Source organism: Cyrtonyx montezumae, unplaced genomic scaffold (genome assembly GCF_038088225.1).
Source record: "Cyrtonyx montezumae isolate F1298 unplaced genomic scaffold, pur_monq_1.0 scaffold_23, whole genome shotgun sequence".
Taxonomy (NCBI): domain Eukaryota; kingdom Metazoa; phylum Chordata; class Aves; order Galliformes; family Odontophoridae; genus Cyrtonyx; species Cyrtonyx montezumae.
Genome location: NW_027071970.1, coordinates 6,337,187 through 6,361,610, shown reverse-complemented (window position 1 = coordinate 6,361,610; position 24,424 = coordinate 6,337,187). Strand labels below are relative to the sequence as shown.

Genomic DNA, 24,424 nt, shown 5'->3' with positions numbered 1-24,424 from the left:
ATACCTGAAGAAACACAGGAGTCTTGTACACCAGCATGACTCAGGGAATGGAAATCAAGTGAAGCCAAAACTAACAGATTTCCCCTGTACACTGTGAATAGTATCATTTATCTAAATATACTCCCTCCCTCCTACTCTCCCCAGATTTAATAAGTGTCTCTTTTCCTTTCTTTGTTTCTCTGACAGAATTATCATCAAATCAAGGGAGAATTTCCATTGTATAGCTGCTGCAAGAAAAGAACGCTATAAAAGGTATCGTGTTCTTTCAGTTGCTTACCCAGTGTCTCTTCAGTAATTTGCTGCTTAGTTTCTATGAATGTTATTAAGACATCACACTTTTGGTTTTTTGGATTATCTTTACACTTGTTGGAAATACAGTAGTTTGTAGGCAATTAAAGGCCAACTAAAACTGGCTTTCAAGTAGTGGTAGGATGGCAAATGTTAAAAATATGAAGCTGAGGCTGGAACCTTTATAGTTCTGTTTTGTGTTCAGGGCTCAGGCACTGAGAGTAAAATTCAAGTGCTAGGTAAGAAAATATCTTTGATTAATGGCGAGATGGATGGCTATGGTTTGTTTATTTGGCTTCACACTGTCTCTGATCCTTGTTTCTCCTCTCTTTCTACCATCAAAATTCTCATTTAGTTTCATTCTAACCCTCACAACACAGGAAGCATCTCCTACTATGGGACTTCCTCCTACAGCTGCTTTTACAGTGAGTGGACTTGAAGCATTCCTTTCCTGACCTGCTACTTGCTGCTTGTTCTCCTACTTTCCTGAGGTGTTTCTGTATCTGAACAAGCCAGACTGATGTCTATGACTGTTTGCACCCCTCCTCTTTTTGCAGTAGGGGTCACACTTGTGAGATGTCTTCCTCACTATTTTCACACCCTGCCAACTATGTCGAAGCCTTTCTTGAGATCAGAAGGCCTGTCCTGTGGTTGCTTAGAGGATGACTACAAACATTTATGGCTGCTGTGGATTCACATCTATACTTTGTGTCTGTTTTAAACCTGGGGCTTCCTTGGTGAATAATAGGATTAAATATTGCAGTTCTCTTTTGTTTGCTTTCCTGAAATATCACTCCTTTCTGTGTAGCATTTGATTTTTCTCAGTATAGGTAGATTGTGGTTTTTGCCAAGCATTCTTTTAAAATAGACCTTTGAACTAGAAGTATCATGTTTCTGATTTTTTTAATAAAGTTTTTTATTCTCTTTTAATTACTCTTACATTAAATGTTGTCATGCTTATAAATGTCAAAACTGAAGGTGTGTACTATTTCTAGTCTCTGTGGGAGGAAGGTTTCTGGGCAGAGATTACATTGCCCTTGGTGTTTGAACTGTTTGCTACTTATCTCTTGCCTCTAGAATTTTAATAAAGTTGGAAGTGTTATAGCTGGAAGGCATTTCTACTTGGTGCAGGATTTTGATATAATAGAAGGAACTTGTTTAAACTTTTGAAGTGGGCAGACAGTTAAAGCAAAACTATTACTTTTCCCATCAGCAGAATGTTTATTAAAAAGGGATGTTTGAATAGAAAGTTGTTTCTTGGAGCAGATATTTAATGATCTGGAAGTATTTCTGCATCCAAATAACTGTAATTAGGCAATTGTAATAAGTGCATTCCTGGAAAGAGGAAATAGTACTGATTGGCAACATAAACTACAAAAAGCATGAAGATTTCTTCAAAGATACTGAAGTAGAATTGCCTTGACAGGAATTAAGACAATATCTAACTTATAGCTCTCTGGAAGAAAATAACCTTTCCAAATGACAATTGATATTGATGCAGTACTTTTCCCAGTTCCTACTGTTTTTTGGATCAGGGTCAACCTCATGCCAGGATTCAGTCATACCGAATGCTTGCTTGAGTCTGTGTGTCACCAGGCCACAAACAGAAGGACCTTCAAGTGCAGCACTTGAATGCACTTGAAAGGCTTTGAAGCCAAGGTGCACAACTGTTTCTGCTATTTTAAAGAAGAATCAAATGCAGAGATTTCTACCGCCTCTACTATCAATATTTTCCCATGTCTGGTGCCGGAGTGTTCAGTTGTAACTACTGGATTTCTTGTCTTGAATTAGGAGAACAGAAAGAAAATCTTTACTTATTCAGTGTGCCATTAAGGAAGTTATCTGTATCACTTCTTCCTGTGACTGATTGTTTTTAAAGCTCTTTGGTTCTTTTTTTGCTATGATAGAGAAGAATCTAGTGATAAAGATATTTGGAATCTCAATGTTCAGAAATATAGGATATGCCTGTAGTTAGGGCTATCTGTAAGACTTCAATTTATCTTCTGAGGGGCTAGTTATTCCATTATATTACATTACCTTTCATCTTCTCCCTGTCTCAGAAACTCACTTTTGTTTTGCTTGGATGCCAACAGCAAAAGCATGAAGCTTCCTCCTGGATCTGCAGTTCAGAACAACCGAAGTGTCAGCACTGCAGTAGTAGTCTAGATGGAGTCTTATGATGAGGTAGATTTTTATAGGGAGGGAAGGAGGATTAGGAAAGAGGGAGATCCTTTGAGGTTCAGTGTGGTGTTAAAATGTTGGTGGTTGCAAGGTTGTGGTGACCTCTGCAGCCTCTGAGCTGCATGCAAAGCTGAACAGAGGCAGCATCCAACACCTCTGCACTGTGCTGGCAGCTGTGGGGTTGCTGATAGCAAGTTGCTTGACCCTGTCTTCTGAGCCATTACTGGAAGAAGCACGTGCTTATTTTTTTCTTAGTCAAATGAGAGACAGTCAAATAACTCTAGCTAAAGCTCTCTTAAAAGAGGAAGTGAGCCTGAGAGAAAGATCTGTCAGGGAAAACTTCGGATGTTCAAATGATGGTAGTTATAAGCCAAGGTGTTTTTGTTTTACTATGTTTTAATTTAAGAAAGATAATCAAATCTTAGTTGTGAGAACTGTTACTTGCAGTGCTGTCATCTTTTTTGATAAACAGATGAATGTAACAAACACTATGCTGTGTAAGAGCAGAACTGCATTTCTGTTCCATGCAAGTGAAAGCACGAAATGATTAAAGAACATTAGAATGTGCACAAGTCAATGAGGTTACTATGGCTTCTTGATCTACTCAGCAATATGAACATGTCATGTCCTGAATGTTACTCTCTGAAGGCTATTTTGGCTGCTGGTATAACCCTGAAGAAGACAACATGCTTGGCTGAAAGAACAGAAAATGCTTGTGGGTGATAAAAGATTCCTGCTTTGAAGATGAAACAATGCCTTGCACCTGAATGCTGAGAAGTAAATCAGCAGTTCTCGTGGTGGTGTTTTTGCCCCTCAGACACAAGGCTGTGGAGGAAGATGTTTTGCAATGTGTAACAAAGACTGTTCTGTTGGCAGTGTTAGTGATGTTATGTGCCAAAATCCATCATATGGAATGATGAGAGTCTCTTTGAGACTGTCATTAAAATGTATCTGTTTTTCCTGCCCTTACATGTTTATGCATTAACTGAATGACAATTCAAGACATAAGGTGAGCTCAATACTTCTATTTTGCTCAGATATTATTCATCAATTCTCATATGCGTGCTTGTCTTGTAGCACTGAAACATCTGTGGTGCTAACCATGACAAACTTGAATTTCAACCTAAACTTATGGGGGTAAAATGAACTTAGATTGCATTTTAAACTTACTGATATGAAACAGCAGAGGGTCTATCTGAACCATCTTTATCTGCGCATCCAACTGCAGAAAACAGATCTTCAGTTCTTGTCTGAGTGGGCTTACTTAGTGCCTCAGGCTTCCATATTTAGCTTGGTGGAAAAAAAAACCTCACTTGATTTAGGATGAGACAGATGTTACTGGAGAGAATTAGAGCTAGTGGGCCTCGTTCTGTTTCTTCCCTCTTTCATATTGCTTTAATCTCCTTTTCATTGATACTGGTCCCGATTTAAAGCAGTGCAAGGTCTAAATCTGGCTGCTTTTAATGAGAGGTTGAAATGTGAGTGAGTAATGCAGTAGCATTCATTGGTAAGCACCTAATAATATTCATTTGATTTACCAGCTTCAAAAATTAAACACGAATGTTGGCACTTTCTTTCCTGTCTGTACAAATATTTTCAGTTTCCTTCTGGGGGGATACAGAAGCCACACAACCCACCAGACATAACAGTGAGAGTTAAACAAGATGCACGCTCAGAAGCAAGACAGGAAAGGTTTGCTGTTTGTTTTTCCTCCTGAAAGCCATAAGAAAAGAAAGATGCTTGCTTTGAACACAAGGCCTGTGAGTTTTTTTCACTAGCAATGACAGATTATCGGAGTAAAATGTGATGTGTTTGATTCTGATGGGTTAAAAGATGTTTCTTTTTTATGCATTTATTTGCATTAATCTTAAAAGCATTAATGGGAAATGCCTTTATAAACCTTGGGACTGGAGCCCTGGATTGCTGAACATTGGTTATTACCCAGGAATGTAGCTGTGCAGTTCTATTAGCCTTTCTTCTACTGTAATCTACAGATCTCATTTAGCTGCTTGCAGCCCCGTTCTTCCGAAGCATGGAAGAAAGGAAATCTTTCAGTAGCCTGAAATCAAATTATCTCTGTGTTAATCTACATGTAAAGCACCCAAGCCCACTTTTTAAAGGGAAATAGTTCCAAAGCGAAGCTGTACAGTGTGTTTTGGATGCAAGAATGATCTGTTTGGGAGGTGTTTTTTTTTGTGGCTTTGGCCTTTTTTTTCCTTTTTTTTTTTTCTTCAGAGCACTATTTATAACATCAATTAATTCCTCCTGGTTGGGATAAGTCATTTGACACATCTGTTGCTGAGCTTAAAGTACTCCCTGCTTTGTGGGGCCACGCTTTCATTTTTTCCTCTTCCTTTTCTTCTAGTGGAAGAACCGTTTTCCAGTGTCAGCTGATTGCAGTGTGCTGTCTGCTGCTACTGTAGCGTTTGGAAGCGATAAAGCAGCCTGCTATTCAGCTTAACTGCAGAGCTGACCCGATCTTTGTTGCTTGCCATTTTGTTATTTTATCTTTGTTAGAAGATACCACAGTAATATCTTTTATGAAATGATGATCATAACCATCTGCAGGATTTTCCAGCCTTACTGTAACATTTCAGTTGTTCCACTTTATCAATGAGAAACTGGTCTGCCTATGGAAATTGCTGCCTACCACTGCCTCTGTGCTCTTGCACTTCAGAAAATGGGGATTTGCTGGTTGTAAACACGGCTGTTCCAGCTGCAGGAGGCATGCAGACAGCTCCAGGTAGCACTGCTGTCCATAGCATTTCTTTTAAAATGGGAGTGCTTTTACCAAAGTGCAAAACATCTGAAGGCCAGGAAAGAGGAGGGTAGGATTGTATTGTGTAGTGAAATCTTTTAAACGTTCTGTGTAAAAAGAACTGCGTAATGTTATCACAGTTTGTTCATGTGATTATTTATGGCCAAACATGATTTTACATGAATGGAGGCAAACCCTAATGTGCTAACAGAAGGCCTGGAGAGTGAAGTTATGAAATGCACTGCTTTTGATCTAGTTATCTCTCTTTCTCATTGAAATAGCTCTATTCTAAGAATAGACCTATTGATTTTTGGTGACATTGTTTGCAAGTGTAGTGTGGCAAGGCAACACAGCATGGTAAGGAAGTATTTCTGTTAAAAATGGATGAGAGCAGGTCTGTCAATACAGTCCAGTGCTGATAGCAGTGCTAGTGCACTGATAGTTAATGTGACATGGAACTATCTTATTCACATAGGCTTCATTGCTGGAGAGCTTTGTCCTGGTTGTGTGGAAAGCAGTACTGCAGTGAATTGGTAATCTACTGGAATTTTCTGCTTTCTGGTGGAGCTTTTTGCTAGGTATAAGTTGATGCAGATAGCTGCAGAGGGGCTAATGCATCCTGCTTCAGCGAGAGCCAGGCTGGGGTCAGGGCAGTGCTGCAGCTCAGTACCTATAGCTTCTGCTAGCAGCAGCTATAAGAATACTTAGGAACCTGAATATACATGAATGAGAGGGGCCACAAAGTGCAATCCATTTTCTAAGTAGAGCTACTTATTGATTTCAGTGGGGGAGAGCTTTGAAAAATCAATGGTATGCAGCAGTTTTAGGATGCACTGGCATGTGTTATAGGGTGTTAAAGTGATTGCCCTGTGAACTAATCAAGCCAGCAGCAATCATACTTGCAGAACTTCAAGCCACTAAGAAAGTGCGTCAGAGGTTTGAGAAGTAGCAGATATGCTTTTTTGTTTCACAGAATTGGCTTCTTGATGTGGGGAGGAAATAGTGCTCTCTCTCAAACGCTACCCAAGTTAAGTAGATAAATAGAAATTAAGTTCTACAGACCAGTGATTGTTTCTATGGTGGGAATGAAAAAATGGATAATGCTAGTGTGTTTTCATGGTCTTGATTGAGTTTGGTGGAATTAGCAGTCACTGAGGTGGAACAATAGCCGGGGATTTGAGCTGTCACATTAACGCTCTGCAGACTTGTACTGAAGTCAGAATCCAACCATCTCTGCACAGTTCCATCTTTTGATACATACGTGGTTTCTAAAAAAGTGTTTCACCTGAATCCTCATTTACAATACAGGGGGAGGATGTGTTTGTGCAGAGAATTTACAGCACGCAGTGTGAGCTCAGAGTCCATCACATACTCCATTAAACCTTAGTGTGGACACTTAGTGTGAGTGAACACGATGCCACTTTGCTGTGCTGTTTTATGCTTAATTAACACTAACGCTGATCTTTGAGGGAAGTGTGGCATAACGAATGCTCTGTGATTGAAGACTTGAGTGTACTGAGTGCAGACAAGTTCTTAGGGCCCGAGGAGCAAGGGCTGTGCTTCAGGAAGGTGCTCTCATGCTCTTCTGGTCTGTGAGTGATAAATTTCAGAATGAAACGGAACTTTGGGGTAGAACTACTCATAAGCTGAATCTACTTCATATTTGAGATATCCTTACAAGGGTGATTTTTGTATAATGCTCTTCTAAATTATTTATGTTATGATATGCATGTGGTTGTAGAGGTGTTTTGTATTGCTCTAATTTATTTTCCTCCCCCTTTGGGAGTACGCTGTAGCAACAGAAGCGTATCTTAGCAGGGAGACAGAGTGGCACTATAATTAAAGCTGTGTGGGCCTGCTGTGTCACCAAGCCCTGAAAACACTGTGTGGGATTCTGGAAGAAAATCCAGAAGAATTCCAAGTAGCACATTCCTATGAAGTGAGGAGTCATTTTCCAAGGGAGTCCATGGAAAGACCATGGCTGGTGTCATTTAAATGTGCACCGATGAATCAGGAGAGATTAGGTAGAAGATCTGTATTTAGATGACAGATGAAGGTGGAAGTCTCACTGCAGATTTCTGCTGACAGTGGGAGGCATTGGTAGAATTGTAGGATTTGCTTTGTTTTGTGAACTTGAAGTTGTGATTGAAAACGCAGCTTTGCCAGCAGGCTGTATCCATGCTGGGAGTCAGTGTGCTGTTTTTATATATGAGGTCCCAAGTACAGGCATGATGATGCAAGAAATGCTTTGAATTAGTATAATTATTATATGTGTCCTACATTTACATATATTTGTATATTAGTATAATACTATATATTATTAATATTATATACTTATATAAAATACATCAATATATATGTGCTTAAGTATGTATAGAAGTACTACTCAACAGCTTTTTGACTGAGGCCGTGATGTTGCTTTCCAAACATGAATACTTGTCACATGAATTATTGTCCCTATAGAAACCATTCTGTGTTATCACATATGTGTGCAAAAGGTTTGTGTACAACAGTTCTCTCTCTCTCTGCCCAAAAAGAACTAAAATCTGAATGCCCCCTCCGCTGTCCCACACACACGAGGTGAATGCTCCTTTATGAAGATGTTTGATGCTGTGATTATGAATTAAACTCTGTTTTGCTGGGAACTGTACCCTTTGTAAGGCAATAAAATGTGGTTTCAGTCATTTTAATTAAGTTAATTTGAGTATTTTTTTTTAAATGGCTGGGGAAATGTAAGATTAAGACCTGAGACTGGCCCTGCTCAGAAGTATGAGACTGTTCTGTAGTCAGTGGGAAGCCAGAACAGCACAGAGCATGCAGCAATGTCTGTGTGCCCGATTGGTTTTGTGCACGTTGCCAAACCCTGAGTGGAGTTGGTTCTGTAACTCTGCAGTTTGTTTCTGTGAAATGGTTCCTGCTAGATGATGGTGAAATCTCTTAGTGATGTGATTCTCAAATACTTTACACTCGCATTTTTCTGCAGCGATGGAACTGGCGAGCTGTAGTGTTGGTTGCTGTGCTTTCAGATGCAAAGTTCCTTCTGAAGGAGGTGTAGCATCTCTCTCCTCTTGCCTTCTCCCTGGTGGAAGCCTTGTTTCACACACTGCTTCTGTCCAAAGAATAATAATAATAATAATAAAAGCCCTGACCAGCTTTTTTGTTTCTTTTGATGCCAACACAACGTGTCTGCCTGTGCCTATGAGGGAACTATATTGAAATAGCTTTCTTTGTGAATTCCTCATTGCTATTCATCGGTGCAGATTGTCACGTGAGGGTCAAATTAGAACTCACTCAACCAGAGCAGCAGTGAGAGGAGCCATGCAAAGAGAAATTTTGCCATCTGAGAAGCAGTTTATTTGGAGTTTGTTACATGCAACATGCATTTGTTTTTGCAAAGTATTGCTCTTTTGTCTGTAGAAACTGTATTATGATTAATTTATTTCCCCTGGTCATTTACTTCAGCATTAGTGTTTCTCTCACTCTGCCTCTTTCCCTTCGTGTTCGGGCATATCCTTGCAAGTTTTGTTATATCTAGTCAGCCTTGAGCACAGCATTTACTGCTGTTAGTTTAAGGAAAATTAATTGTTTCTCTTTCACATGGCAATTCCTTGCCCTGTGAGACTGAATCAATGCAAAGGAAGGATCCTGTTTCTGGTAGTTTGGCAGGAAGATATGAAATAGCGTTTATTCTGGCTTCAGGAAGGCAGGCGTTACCTGGTCGAGCATGAAGTCTGCTGGGGCAGAATTACTCTTTGAAAGTGTTCTGAAATATCTGAACTGGAAAAGTAAGTTTGTACTGGCGCTGCGCTTCATGCCGTGTGGTTGCTGCATTTCTGCATGGTGGTAGCTTGAAACTGGATATGCTGCTTCATGGAACCGTGCCTTTGTGGAATGGATTCTGTTCTCTACATTTTCCAGCAAAAAAACGGACCACAGCAACCAATGACCCAGAGAAGTGTGGTGCTAAATGTTTTATGTCAAAACAGGTCAGATTGACCAAGCTACATAAAAAATCTAACAGCCAAGAGCTTTCACTTGGGTTTCCTATAGGATTAGGTTACAAACGGAGTAAAGAAAGTGACTGTAAACTATTGTGCTGCATGCATCTTCTAGAAAGGAATCTGCCCTCTCTGATGGGTATCCATGAAACAATCCTGAGCTGTTTGGGGTCTCATACCTTAAAAATGAGACCCAGAGTTGTGTACCTAAATAATCCCTATTAATTAAAGGGTGTGACATTAAATTACTGATGTAAAACGTATTGTCTACAACATCCAGTTCTGTAATGTTCAAACTCAGTGCTCCAGTTCAGACTTCCCCAGTTTAGCAGACTCTCAGGATCTGCAAGTATTGACTGCTGATGACAAATCACATGAACTTTTTTATTATTATTATTTTGTAGTCTTTTGCAGTCTCAAGATTTCTTCCTTTGAATGTTGTTTGTTTCTTTTTCTTCCAAGTTAGAAGCAAAACAGCATTATAAATAATTTATTCAACATTCTAAAAAGAACTTAGGGAGTGACTGTATGCAGAAGAGGCTGTAATACTTCATTAACTAACTCTTTCTTTTCTTTCCTCTCTTATAGCTGGTTCTGCTTGAGGCTGCTGTCCTACTTTGTCTGTACTTTTCTTGTCTTAGCGAGTGATGTCACAGCATCTTTGACATTCAGACCCCAGTAATCCACTAGGTGTGTATCTTGCTTGTTTTTTTCTGCATGCTTTGTGATATGGCATGGGGGATAACAATCATTTTGAGCTGCTCATTTCTTGTAGCACTTCAGGGTGAAAACATAATTAGCATGCACTCTGCTTCAGTTTTACAAATTATTTTAGCTCTGCTTTGCTTTTATGCTGACAGTTTTCCTCCCTGTAGAAGCACACAGCAGCTGTTTCCATGCATGCTCACAGGCTTTCATGTTTGCTATTACAGCTGTCAATTTGCTGTATGTACAACCTTCTCATTTCTCATCATAGTACCATTTCTTGCTAGCAGGAGCTAGAGGACTTAAACTGGGCTGGGAGAAGAGCTATAGCAGTGCTCAGTACTCTGAAGCTGAGACATTTCCTGTGTGCTCTGAGTGGCACTTCCCCTCTTCCCAAGAGAGGGTTCTGTGATGCTCTGTGCTGCCCCCATCATGCACAGCTCATTCAAGAATGCAATTGCTTTAGAAAATCAGAGCATTTTGAGAAATATTGGGATTTGAGCTTTTCCAGGACTGTTCAATTTAGGTGCTCAAATATCACACAAACTGATACCCTTTATCAAGGGCTCTGGCAATTCTTGACCATTAGCTACATCCTGCATTACCAAAATGAATGTGCAGAAGACCAAGTGACCCTAGGCTTGCCAGTGTCTCCAAGATCCTTCAAACATGAGCACGAGCTGGGGCATTAGCAGTGTATGGGCCCCCCATTTTTGCTTCTCTGCACAGGAGTGATCTTTGTCCCTACTAAACGCTTAAGCTGTATTGACTCATAGGTGGCCACTGGGTGCGCTAATTCTTTACGTGAACAGTCAGAAAAAATAGATCCTCTTACTTGGCTTCAACTCTTAACACAGTGATGTATTTTGAGTCATATAGGCAGGTGGCAGAAGATTTGCTGCTGTCAGCATAGCCTTTGACACCTTGTAGGAAAGTGTTTGCTGTTTTTAGAAGTGCAGCCTAAGGAATAAACTTCACCTGGCTGCTATAGGTCTAATATTTTCATTTAGTCATAGGCTCTTCAGTGCACTTTAATTTAGCCACGAATTGCAGCAAATTGCAAGTGGTGGCCTGAGTAACTCATGAGTCAGTACTTCTATTTTCCTCCTCCAGTCTATAGCCTAGACTGCTGATAATGTAAATTGTTGAAGCCCCGAGTAAATAATTGGGAGTGCAATCAAAGGTAAACAAGTATTTATCTGCTAATAAATCATTAGAAATGCAGAAGTCAGTCTTTGTCCAACTGTTCTTAAAGGCAGTTACTGGTCCTGCTGCTGTTTCTGCATAGCAATTAGGAATTTTATGGTCACTAATTGTACATCTGAAAAGACGTTGTTTATTTTCAGCCTTATGTTTTTCTTTGTGCAGAGAAAAGAAGCACTATATTTATGGCTGGAAGGAAGTTAATGTTATATTTTCTGCATGGAGATCTCTACAGCTCTCTAGAGATTTGTACCATTTGGAGAACCCAGAGTTTCTGGGATCTCTCATGTGTAGCATCAAGTTCTTACAGCTCATTAAGAATTTTCAGGATGGGATCTTTGTCACGTTCTTTGAATGTGACTTGAAAGTTATGTCAGCAAAGTTATCAGATGTAGCTTCAAGTATTCAAGCTATTACTGCTTCAGAATGTGTAGCAGAGGAGGTGCTTCACAGTTTTATGTGCTGCTCTTGCTAATGCCATTCTTTAGAACAGACACTTTCAGTACATATTTTAAAGGGAGCATGCTTTCTGAATTTAGTTACTGTAGTTTACATCTTGTTGTCTTCTTCCCTTGGTCCTAATTGGTTCATGTTTTGAAGTTAGCTCATAGACCTGTCCAGCTCATGGGGCTCCAAAAGAGAATGAATATCCTATATCATGGTCATATGTGAGGAAAAGGTGGTTTTAGCTGCAGACAGTGAATTCCGTGAGTAATCTGATGGTTTTACAAAGGAGTTTTGCAGTTACATATTCTCAGATGAGGTTCAGGTGTTGTTTTTTTTTTTTTTAGTAGAGAGTCTTTTAAACCCAACCTCAGGTTAAGCTTCATTTTGAGGATAATTTTTAGTGCATTTTCTGCTTTAAAGATGAAACTCCTGTCTCCGTGAAGAAAAGCAGTGAATTGTTACAGCACGTATGATTAGCTCTACAGTGATTGCTTTCTATTAGAGCTCACTTCTGACCTTCTCCTGCAGAAAAACCTAGAGGAATGCTTAGGACTCCTATAGTTTGATTCTCCTTCCTTCTGTTGTGTACCTGTGGGCTTACCATTATAACATGTAAGCCAGATTTTGAACCTGGAACAGAAATGTTACATCCTGAATCAGATTTTTGTTGTTTCATCTGGGATGGATACATCCAGGTTAAAACTCTGAGGAGTCTGTGAGCATGTCTGTACTGCTGGGGGCACAGCCATCTCCATCTGTGCAAAGGAGGGAAGCACAGAAGTAGATGTATACAAGTGGCTGCACATGAAACAGCTTGGGTCTGGAAAGTATGGCTGTGTGTATGTGTAGGCTGTGCTGGGGCTCAGTCTTGCTGAGGTGTAGCAAATGAGCCCTGTAGTGCTGTCCTGCCTTGCATGGGCTTCCTGTGAGTTCACTGTCCTGTTGGATGGAGATTCTCCTTTGCAGAAACCTTAATGCCCCCGATGGTTTTATGGCCTTTTAATAAACAAACATTGTAAAATAAGATTCTTAGTGGAAGCTCTCTGAAGTTGACAGCATGGTGTGTGTTTGACCAGTATGTGGCATCTGGAAACCATTTGGTGGTTTTTGGTTTTCCTTCAGAATATCAACAGGAGTTAAATCAATGCATAAGTAAGAACAGTCTTTCTATTATGTTACATTTCTGCCTACTGATCTGAAAGCATGAGAAGCTGAAATCATGATGGTAAACTTTGTGAAATTAATACATCGTAGTCCTTACATTTTCCAACATGATTTCTTGATGCTGAGATTCTGTTCAAAAGCAACTTTTTAGGAACTAATGTTGAACCACAGAGCTATTGACAGATTGATTCCTATGAAATCAAGGTGTATCTGCTGTTGACTTTTAGTCAGCTACTTCTGCTCCAGTGTTTTGTGGGCCTTTTGGATGGGTTCAGGAGAAGAGAGAACTGAAGGTTATTTATAAGTTCCCAGCAAACTTGTGTGATAATGTGCAATGTAATATCTGCTAATACCTCTCTTTTGGGAGTACCACAGAATGTTGATGTTAACTGCTGTAGATTCAGCACAGGAAAAAGACCTGATAAATGTACCCGACATGGAAAAAGCATCGATTTCAAATCATGCACAGAGCAATGAAATGCTCAGTTTCTGGAAGCCAAGCTTTGTAATCACTAGTGCTCATGTTAACTGTTGTTGATAGGTGGGGAAAGCAAATTATCCCTCTGGTTGGAGGAAGTATTGCCTCTGATACACATGAAGGAACCATTTCTAGACAGTGTAACTCTTGGCACAGAGTTATGAACTTCACTTGGCTTATAGGACCTGAAGTGTGCTCTGCTCCAAAGTGCAGCAGGTAGTGACTAGGACACAGTACTAAACTAGTAATGGTTTAGCCTTAGTGAAAAGGATTCCATTGAGGCCACCACTTAAGCTTATGTTCTGTTGCTGATTTTATATTGTTATGAAAACAACTGATGTTCAAATGATAGATCTGTGGAATCGAGGGGGAGTTTTACAGGTGGAAATAGGGTTTAAGTGAAATTTGTCACAACTCCAATACTGAAGACAGAAGGCAGGATGTATAGCACAAACATCTAGTTCATCTCTGAATTCTTTCTCCTGCACTGAGGGAGAAGCAATCCTGTGTGTTTTCCATTGAAGATGTTTGATTTAAGCTTTTTCATTTACATTATTAGCAAGCAGCTGCATGAAGGACTGCTCCATTGGCTTCATTGGCTCCCATGCTGAAATCATCAAGCACGTTTCAACTGCAATTGTGCTGTCTGTATTTAAATATTTGTGTTACAGCATACTCCTGTAATTTAAAATGGAAGGCTATTTTCAGCTGCTGTCTGCTAAATTTGAGGGGCTTCCATTCACTTGGAGAAATGAATGCAATTGTTTTTCTTGTACTTTAAAGACATTAGACTTGTCATTTGTTGTTCAAGTCAAACATTCCAGGTGTCTGTGGTGAGGAAGGTGGTATTCCTCACCCCTCCCAATCGTGTCTTTTTAAGTCTGCTACTATTTGCATAGTGAAATTAGTTCAGTAAGAGGGAGGAATATCCCTGTCAAGTAATTTTAGTGAAAAGATCAAAGGAATTAAATATCAAGTCTCACCTTGGAAAGCGTATATTTTTTCTTCACAGAGAAGCACTGGATTAATTACTTTTGATTGAAATTTGAATCAGTGAAAAGGAAAGAAGCTTTTTCAAAGAGTAGTAGAATGAACGCAATTTTGGTACAGTTACTAACAATGTGCATTTTTATTCTTAACCTCTGACCCATGTCCTCCCCACCCCTTTACCTAACCCTCTCCATTTGCCCGTGTCAGTTAACAGGCAGGAGCATTTGAAAACAATCATGGATGACTATGATATCAGGTCTGCTGCCAGCATTTTAGCATCTGTTAAGGAGCAAGAAGCTCGTTTTGAGCGGCTTACCCGTGCACTTGAGGAAGAGCGGCGCAATGTCTCCTTGCAACTTGAGCGTGCCAATCAGCCAGCAGACCGAATGAGCATTTGCAACATTGGCAATGGTCAGCCACTGGCAACCGCCTGGCAGCAGCTTGTACTGCAGGTAACAGCCTGCTCATTTCACCTGTTGCTAGAGTTCACCTACTGCAGAATTTTCCATTCCAGAAAGTTGGGTGCATCTTGTTTGTCATCAGCATTTCATTCCATAGGTTGTCTTCTGATGTCCCAGAGCTGATATGTTTCATTGCTTGTTTTGATAGCTCAGATTTCAGAGCCTTGGCATAGATGGTGCTCCTGCTTCCACTTAGCTCGTGGGATGTTGGTAAAATGTGTGCGTCCTAAAGTGAGATCCTCTCAGCTTTCTTTAAATCTGTGCCCTTGCTGTAAGTATGGCAATGGTCTGGTGACTGCAAAACATGGCTGAATCATGATCTCAATAGCAAAGAAAATTTCCATTAGAAATAGTTGGGCTCTGAATAGGGAGGACAGCATGAAAAGCAGGAATTTCCCTCCTGTAAAGTCTCATTGTGTAAGGAGCACTTCATAATTTTTCTGTGTTTATTGGAATGGTGGACATTTTTTTTAATGGTGCAAACTTAAGCTTTGTCATAGCTTTAGTTTTCCAGATACTGTTTTGTCTGATTTGTGTTCTTTAACTGCAGCTATAAACTACTTGCATCTTCAGATTACTTAAACTAGCAAATTACTCTGACGTGCAAGGTAAGTCATGCAAAAGCATTAGCACAATTTGTGAAGGTCTTTTTCCTGAGAAAACACTGTTCAGTTCAGAGTGACTCGAGGCTACGGGCGTTGTAACGGTGGTTTCTCAGTAGTGCCAGGCTACAGCTGTGCCTGCACTGAGCTGCATTCAGGCCAGCACTGACATTGTGTGCATTAGCATAATGTTCCTATTAATAGCTGCCATGCCTCTGTACGCATAGGTGCTTGAGTATGGGACTTCACTTGGAAGGAGTAGCTGCAGTGGTTAAGCTAAAAGTGTGACAATAGCTGGTAGAAGCTGGAGGGGTTGTTATCCTCTTGATTAGGAGGGATGGTGGGAGTTGTGCCTTATTTTTCCTTATAGGAAAGGAAAGCTCACCTTCATTTATTTACTTATTTTTTGGAATGCCTTTGTGCAAGGTGCCTGATTAATAGCTTCAGAATGCAATTCCTCAACCACAGAACTGATGAAGCATGAGTTTTCTGCAGCTAAGGCTTAAGGCCTATAACTACTTCCTAGAAAACTTGAAAGAGTTGAAGTTACTGAGGTCTATGTGACTCTTAGGGTGACGCAGCTCCTGGAAGTGACACCAACCTGCAAGTCCCCTGCTTCCAGTACTGCAGGAGGAATGTGAGAGTGCAAGGCTAAAAAAGAAAAATTTCAGCTACAACTAAGAAGATTTGACCAAATGCATCAGAACCTGTGAAGTTCCTTCCAGGAGGGATTGGACAGGGAAACACCTAACCCCTGCTTAGGGTTATTTGAGACTCAAATCTGTTGGCGTGCAGCAGAATCCACTGAAAATCTGAGACATTATCTGAGAAATGTTTAAAAACTATGTCAGCAAGTGTAGTTTGAAAAGCCAATCTCAAATGAATCCCCTATTTTTAAAAAGAGAACTGTGTGGCTGAGGTAGATCCTGTCTGGTAAAGGAGGAGTTATCTTCCTCTTTCCAACAAAATGATATGTTTGTTCAGAACATAATTACATACCATTTTATATTTTCATATGGGCAGGCTGGGAATGCGCCTCTTAGCCCCAAGATGCCTTTGCAGAATATCTCATCTTTATGGTCAGCAGTACCTCACCTTCCTGGTTCATGCTTCTCCAAAGTACGTGCTCTGTGACTCTGTATGGCAACTGCTGAATTCCAAAGTGCCATCTAATGTCTGTCAGCAGGAGAGCAGCTGAGTGTGCGGAGGACTATAAAAAACAATGACTGCATTTTCCCTAATGGTTTCAGAAATATTTCTGTGGTTTCATTGGACTTGGAAAGTTTCAGCTTCCTTTGTTTTGGGGGATTTTTTTTTTTATTGAATGAGGTTTTGGAAGCGATTGAAAGGCAAGGGCATTATTTTGTTTGCCAAGATGTGTGAAAGTGAGAATAATTTGCTGCAACTGTTAATCTTTTTTTGGCTTAGGATGTTGCCAGATTTAATTTAAGATTTTATTGGAATGAGGAATTCAGTTTCATAATAATTTCCCTTAATTTTCCATTACTTCATTTCTCTTTGCTGATAGAAATGTTTTCTTCTAGAACTGCATAGAAGAGGACCACTAAAAACGCATTCAGCTTGCAGTGAGCACCGATTCTTTGCGTGATGTGTGAGGTCGGTCAGTCCGGCTTCTGAGTGATTATTAAATGGTCTTTAGAATGTGAACATTAAAACAACATTATCAGGTTTGACAGCATTTCCTAAACAGATTTTTAGTCACGTTTGCCACGTGTGCTTTTCGTAATTAACATGAAATCGTTACCTTTTAAAGTTTTGCTTTTTGTTTTCTGCCACTGGTTTATTTCTTCACTCAGCAGAATGTGATTAATTGTACTCACTATTCAAGATCTGTATTTCTTCCATGTGATCGTTCCCGAGCACAGTTGTGTACTAGGATGGGTCCTCCTCTCAATTCTTTGACAGGACTTTGCTGCTGGTGTGAGCTGTGATGTGTGCACGTGCTCTCATCCCCACCAGGCAGCACAGCCAGGGCAGCTGGTCCCTTGTGGATCCCCGTGTTGCAGCAGGGGTGCTTTGTGCAAACCATAGGAATAACATGCAAGCAGAGTTGAGGTTTCCTCCTCCCCTGAGCTTTGGACCTGAAGGCTTTTAAAACCAAAGGTTTCCTTCAGTTCCAATTCTGCTGTCTCTGGGTGTCTGTACACGTGATAATTTACACTGAGAAAGGGCAGCAGTTGGGTTATGATGCTGCTGATGGCTGTGCCTTTTGCTATGTTAGGCCATCCTGTTGTTGGCTCCATCATGAGGTCCTGCTTTGTTGTGGCTGTGGAGTCGCTGAAGTCATCAGAGTGACTGAGAGCAGAGCGGTCGGAGATGGCCGTGGGCAGCCCGAGGCTAAGTGCCAGCTGTAATTATAGCCTTCATCTAAATGAATGTCAGAGTTTATGCTTGAGGTGTGTGTGTATATATAGATATATAGAGATGTGTATTGAAAAAAGGCTGCTTCCTGTTTCTAAGCTACCAAATTACAAGCTGAAGAGGTTATTTTTTAGCCACAGTTGTGGTGACTGGGAGTGCTATAGGTTACTGCCTGAGCTCGTTTTAGGCACTGAAGCTAAAATGTGCCTTTAGCTGCTGGCAGAGGAGCGTTCTTAGAATTCTGTAGTTAAAAGACTGAAAAGATCTCCTGTCTCCTTGTTTTTAAACCGGCTTGATTGGCTCTTTTTCCTACTTTACTCTATACATGCAAGAATTTCAAATGCAAGAATCTTCCCCTGGAAGAAAATGTACACAAAGACCATACTTCTCTCTTCAGGAAAAAAACACCCAAATGTGTTCAAGTTTTGGCTTGAGGAAGGCAGTAATTAGTTTGAAAAGGATCGTAAAAATGAGTTGATTGTATTGACATCTATTGGTCCTGTACATTAATGAGAAAGCAGGTCTTTTTTTTCCCCCTCTAAATGAGAGAATGCTGTGCGTTGATCCTGCATCCTCTGAGCAAGTGACTGTAATGTTCAGCCTGAAATACGGCACAATTCATCTGGAAAATCTGAGGGCAGGGAGGGGAGGAATAAAGCTAAGTCTCGGGAACAGAAGATGGTCAGCTCTGGGTCTTCTATGCTTTCCAGTGTCTTTGTTTTCCTTTCCAATAACTACAGTATGAAATTATGGCCACAGTCCCAACCTTAAATCTGATTTTTTTTCCTTGCTGTTGTCATTCCATTATAAATGGAATGCTATCTTAACTGCTTTCTTAAAATTGGATGTTATCCTTTTCTATTTGTAATCCTGTAGGATGTAGTTGATTGTGAAGCTGCTAGGCAGAAACATAGGTCATTCATTTGACTGCGACCTATATGCGGTGACATGTAGCTTCCTTTGTCCTTTACTTCTCATGTAAGCAGCGCTGTCGCCAGACCGTCCTTGTTCTCATGCTGTCATATGACAACTTGGATGAAATGGAGTTGACTGATTAGATGTAGCAAGATGGAAGCAGTTTGTTGTCAAGTGATGATGCTTTGAACTTACTGCAGTAGCTCATGTTGCCCTTTACAGAATGTGGCTGTTGCTTCTCTGTCATATTGGTCTCCAGCTCTGTGATGTTTTAGATCTTCTCTTTAGCACTGGCTTCCTGAAGCAGAACAGTGTGTGGAAGTGTCCTCCATCTGAACACAGCCTCCTCCCTGACGAAGGCTGTCTGGTGTCATCTCCATTTCCAACCTTGCAATATAAAAGGAAAAGCATTCTCAACAGTACATTGATGAAAATGTTACAAGTGTTGTGGTGGATCTGTCTTGGTAGAGGCACGCAGCAATTCTGGACCAAGTGCTTCAAAGGGATTAATGTAGTTTTTCAAACATTAAACAGTGATGGAAATAACAGTGAGAGGTTCCAAAATGTATGTTGGAAGTATAATTTCTTGTTTTTGTTTGCCCACATAAAAGTAATCACAGTGTAGCTCAGTGACACATCATGGTGTCCTGTACTTCAGTACTCTCACTTACCTTGTCTGTTTGTGGCGTGGAATTCCTGGAGAAGCAATAAATGTAACTTGGTGTATAAGGAGCCCATGTGAACATGAGCTGTCTGATGCTGAGAGCTGCAGTGGGTGCTTTTGTGCCTCTATGGTTAGCTGGGATTGTTGTGATGTCTCGCTCAGTTGGGTTTATGGAGGTTGCATATCACCAGAGCCATATGTTATGTTTCCAGGCAGAGCTGTAAACCATTTTGATTTCAGTGCCTCTGAGAGCAGATCCATCTGCAGTGCAGCACTGCTGAGTTAAATTTCTGTAAGGGTAATGGGAGGAAATAAAAAGAACTTGGCCCAGGTACTGTGCCTGTCCATCTTCCAGAGCATTAAAGCTCTTCCTATTTGTGTGTTTAAAAAAGGGAGTGAGGAGAGAGGGGATAGCTTAGGGGTGTAGTCAGCAGTTTGACACTGATGGAGGATGTTTGTTGCCAAAATTTGGGAATTCAGCATCACCTTAGGGATCTAAGCCATAACTCTGATTTAGGTAATTAGTTACTTTGCTTCAGTATTGCCAAATCCCAGCATTCAGAAGCATCTGAGCTCCAAAATATTGCAAGCTCCTAAGAGATAAGGGGACTTGAAATGTGCTTTGCTTTAAAATCTTTGTTTTTGAGTGGGAATGTTTTAAAAATTCATGTGATAAGGCCTCCCAGCTTCTGTTGTACGTTTGAGAGGAAGTTACCATTCTTGAATTTAGAAGGCAGGACTTGAAAATTCAGTGCTGCTAATCTTGCAGGGCTTGCAGAAATAGTGGTGGGTTTATAGTGTGAGAATTGGCACATCCATGCAGGAAGGTCTTCAGCTTCATGCTTCTGCATTCGAGAGGAGCTGCCATAGTGCCCTATGGATATGGACTTGGTAATGTTTTATTCTTTGACAGTGTAAGGAGGTCTGGCACATGTCCACGTACATGCCTGAATTCAATGGTGCTTTTCTGTGCCAGTGTGGCCTCAACAAAAGTTGAGCTCTGTTAGTTAACTGAAGAATAGCTGGGGAGCGGAGGGGGAGAGCTGAACAACTGCAGGGCACTTGGGCAAAACGCATTCCTTTTGCTTTGCCTTTTAAGTATTTTATTAAGGGTTGCTACCAGTTGCTTGTCAATTATTTGTTTTTAGGTAGGCTTGGATGATTTTCCATCCATTATAGCAAATACTTCATTTCAGCTAAACCTCACGGGACGCCTACCGTTGCTTTTGTCAGTCTTTGTAGCATTGGAGCAGATCAGGTTTGGGGTTGAGGTAATGCAGTTCTGCCGTCTTTTGCCTCTAAAATACAAAACCTTGGCTCCAATGTTGAGCTGGAACTTTGTCATGGGCTGCAGCAGGAAGGCTGAAATGAGGATTAAATGGGTCTGACGCATTCCTGCCCATGTTAAACACCACTTTTTTCATGTTTATCTTGTGAGATTTGTATTAATTGACACGGTAATTGCACTGACACTGGAAGCACGCTTTAGAATTCTCAGGGAAGCCGATGCTTGGATGAAAAAACTCTTTTATGCTAAGGTGCCTCTTGTGGGAGTTAGAGAACTCCCTCGCGCTCCGCCTTCCTTTCATTCTCATGGCTCTGACCAGCCCTGTTTTCCAGGGACAGCCTCTAATTTGATTCCAGTAGCTTTCAGTCCCCGATTACCCTTGTTCAGCCGCCAGCTGTTGCGGGCTTGGATTTATTTATTGCTTTGATTTGCTGCTGGAGCTCGGTATAATAGGAATGAAAACCAGCCCTACCTGCGCTGTCCCTCCGCTCGGGTCCGGCTGAGCTCGCCTGCCCCGCTCTCGTTCGTGCACCGCTCGATGTCTCCGTGTATTTATCAGTACATCTCCTCTCCGCGGTTTCTCAGGAAAGGCAGAACGAAGGGCTCCGGCCCAGGGCTGGGCGCTGGGGACGGCTCTCTTCCATCTCCGGGCTGGGAGCTGCGGGCAGTTGGGCGTGGGGCACAACGGGGCGGGGGGGGAAGGTGCAGCACCTCTGGCATTCATTACGCTAATGAACGTGGGGCAGGTCTGCGCTCAGGTGAACCATTCTAAAGAACGAGGCTGGCTGTACTTGGAGCTGTCGGCCTCGCTTTCTGTGCAAGACCCCGGAGGGAGGACGCTGTGATTGCAGATGACCTTTCTGTGCCGCCGATGCATTGGGAATGAACGGCGTTAATCTCCAAGCGAGGTACGAGGAGCGAACAAGCCGCAGACTTTCCGTTCTTGCGCTTCCCTGTCGTGGAAGAGCCGCTGCTCTCCGAGCAAGGAGCTCGCCTCGTGCAGACGCTGCTCCCTTTCCCCTTTGTCTCGCTCGCACAGTAGCGGAGATCCCCGGCGGCGGGGCGGGCCCGGGGGACGCGGTCGAGCTGGGGGCCGCCCCGCTCCCCACGGCCGGGCGCGGCTCGGTCCCGCCCCCGGGGCCCGGGCTGCGGAGCGGAGCCGTGTGAGAGGGGTTCCCTCCCCTCGGGGCGGCGGCGGCAGCGCTTCTCCGCGGGGCTGTTCGCGCCGGATGGGCTCGGGCCGCGGGGACGCAGCCGCGGGAGGAGCGGGGCGCGTCTGTGGCAGGGGCGGTGCAGCCGGCGCCGCGCATCCATGCCTGCGGAACTCGGGCAGGTTAGTGCGGGGCTGCCCGGCGCGATCCGGAGGGGTTTGGGTTCTGCTGCTGGCTCTGTTGTGCTCGCTGGTGAAACGCTCGGAATAGCCAACTGTTGTGGTGGGTTTTGTTGGTTTTTATTTTTTATTTTTGCCCTTCTCGTTCTGCTCAGTAAATCTGGGGGAACTCTTTGACGTAGAGCGGCTAGAAATAGCGCTTTTGAAAAAGGAAAGCTTGGCTATTGTGCTTGTGCCAAGTGTTTGCTTTTCCCAGACAGCGTGCTGCGTTCTCTTTGATTCCCTTGCTGAATGTAGCAAGGAAACAACTTCAATTTCTTACTCTAAACGTTACCTTAAACAGAAAGTCTTCTGTAGTGCTCTGCTGTGGTAATAATGAACTTACAGCTTGGCAGGAGGAGATTTCGCATGTGTTCTTTGCCTTGGGTTGTCGTCTGGCCCTGCAGAGTGAGGCTGTGGCAGGTTGATGGGAGCCCAGCAGGCTCCTGTGCACTCGCTGTGCTGACCCCACACCTCCCTGCTGGCCCCAGGCTGCACTGTGAGCTGGAGGTGGCTGCTGCAGGCTTCTTTAAATATCCTTTTCTTCACCCCTTTTTTTTTTGTCCTTAAAATAGCATGTTTTGGGAGAGGAGTGAAAAACACAGTTAGTGCTTCTCTGCATTTAAGTTCACTTCAGTGGTGAAGTGAGGTGTTTGAGCTCGGTGTAAGCATGCTGCTCGTCCGTCCCAGCAGCAGAAGGCTGAATTGTTTCTTGATGCAAATGGGGTATGAGTTTCTCTTCAGGGAGAAAGCAGCCCTTTCAGACGGGCCTGTGTGCTCACTCCCTTGTGGATATAGTGGTGGTGGCTGCCCTGCCTGCTTGGTCAGCCACAGTGCATCCTATGTCCCTGTGCCCTTTGGGGCAGAAGGCCCTGAGTTGTGCAGGGCCTGCTGCTGCTGCCTGCCCTGAGCTGTGCAGGGATGTGCCACGAGCTGTTCATTTGGTGTACCTGGATGGATGGCAGCTTTGGTGCTTTTTTATTCTCTGAATAAAAGAAAAGAAGTGAAGTAGGGAGCAGAATGCTGGCAGTATGTTTAATGCCTTGTGCTCTGTGCATGGAGCTGTGTTCTCATCTTCTGGGCTTCCTGTTTGGATAGGAGGAGAAGCTTGAGTGAGTGGAAGATTACTGTTAATCACTTTTGGTCATGCATTGCAGTTAATTTGTAAATTCTTCTTCCACATCAAAACAACCAAAAAAATGCCCATGGTTTTAATTTTCATGCTGCTTTTGCAGCTGAGGGTGAGACAGAGATGTGTTAGTTTATCTTTTCTGGTGGAGGATGGGCTCTTGATTTATTCTGAGGCCTTTCTGCAGCATAACTGATCGAGTTGATGCTGCAACAGCATATTAGAGAATGGTTTGCTTAATGAAAGGCAGCGCTTCTGAACTGCGTTGTCAGAGAAATTTATTGTGTAGTTACAGAGCCTTTAGAAAGTAATTTTTTAACTTTAACTATCACAATTAAGTGAAATTAAGCCAAATGGATAAATGGTTAAGGTGAATGGCAGTCCTACGCAATCCCTATGCACAAAGGCTGAAGCGATTTCCGTCACATCAACTGAAGACTCAGTGCCTTTAGGGACTCCTCACATCTAAAACACACACCAAGATGATGGTTGAATTGTGATTAAAGAGGACCAGGGGTGACTTCCAGCTCTGTTCTGTATTTCTGCTGGGAACAGCCATACTTCCTGAAGTTCTAGGCTGCCAGAGCAGCACTGTGCCTTGGAAGGCTGGTGGAGCTAATGCACGTGGGTAAGCCAGTTCTCGTGGCCATGCTGTGAGGGCTGGTGTGTCCTGTGCTCTGCCTTGGCTCTTCCCTCTGCTGCTGAGCTGACTGTGGATGGAGACGGCTGAAGCTTGCCCTTAGTACATGCATGCTTGAAATTTCTCGGTTTATCAGTGCGGAGTTCGTGAATTTGGAATTTTTTTGGAATCTGCATCTGCTAAAATGTGCTTGGAGTACTGTACCAAGTGTGGTTTTGATCCTGAAACTTCAAATGCTGGCTTACCTTGGGGCTATGGAGTTGTGAAGGGGAAAGGAGTCACCTAGTGACTTTTGCTGAAAACTGTTCAGTTCTGTTATTTCTACTTCAGAAAATACTTGGCAAACATGACTAATTCATGCCCTGAGTGCGGGCGGCTGCCCTTCCCCAGCTCCTGTCCCTGGAGTGTTCAGCTGGAGGATGATGCTGATGTGAGCAAGTGTGGATGAAAAATGGAGCAGCGTGTTGATGACTGACCTGATGGGCTCTGTATCAGCCATGGAAGTCTTATGGAAGATGTGTTCTTAGAGGCACGGTTCATGGCAGCATTGTCACTCTGGGAGATGGGAACTTAACTTTTACTACGCATCGGTACTGATTTCTTTGAAACGTGCTGATGTGAGCTGTAGGCACACAGGGTTTATCACGCCTGGTTTGTGTACGTGTGTGAATGCAGCTTGTAGCAGCAGAGCACTGGTGCTGCCTCCTGGGGCTGTCACTGAACCACCTGTCCCAGGGGCCATGCGGGGCTGACCATGAGTTT

At 42.4% G+C, this 24,424-nt stretch overlaps 1 protein-coding gene across 5 annotated transcripts in view; it reads left to right on the top strand.

The window, feature by feature from the left end:
• ARVCF (ARVCF delta catenin family member) overlaps positions 1-24,424 on the top strand; it is a 203,587-nt gene that overhangs the window by 61,685 nt on the left and 117,478 nt on the right. For 2 of the 5 annotated variants that reach the window (XM_065739051.1, XM_065739050.1), the window contains exon 1: positions 14,449-14,664. In XM_065739051.1, coding sequence (XP_065595123.1) covers positions 14,449-14,664 — 216 coding nt within the window. Of the gene's footprint in view, positions 1-186; positions 253-14,448; positions 14,665-21,304; positions 21,433-21,724; positions 21,794-21,829; positions 21,858-24,424 lie in introns of those variants that run through there. The other 3 variants (XM_065739052.1, XM_065739053.1, XM_065739054.1) reach the window with 3 other exon arrangements.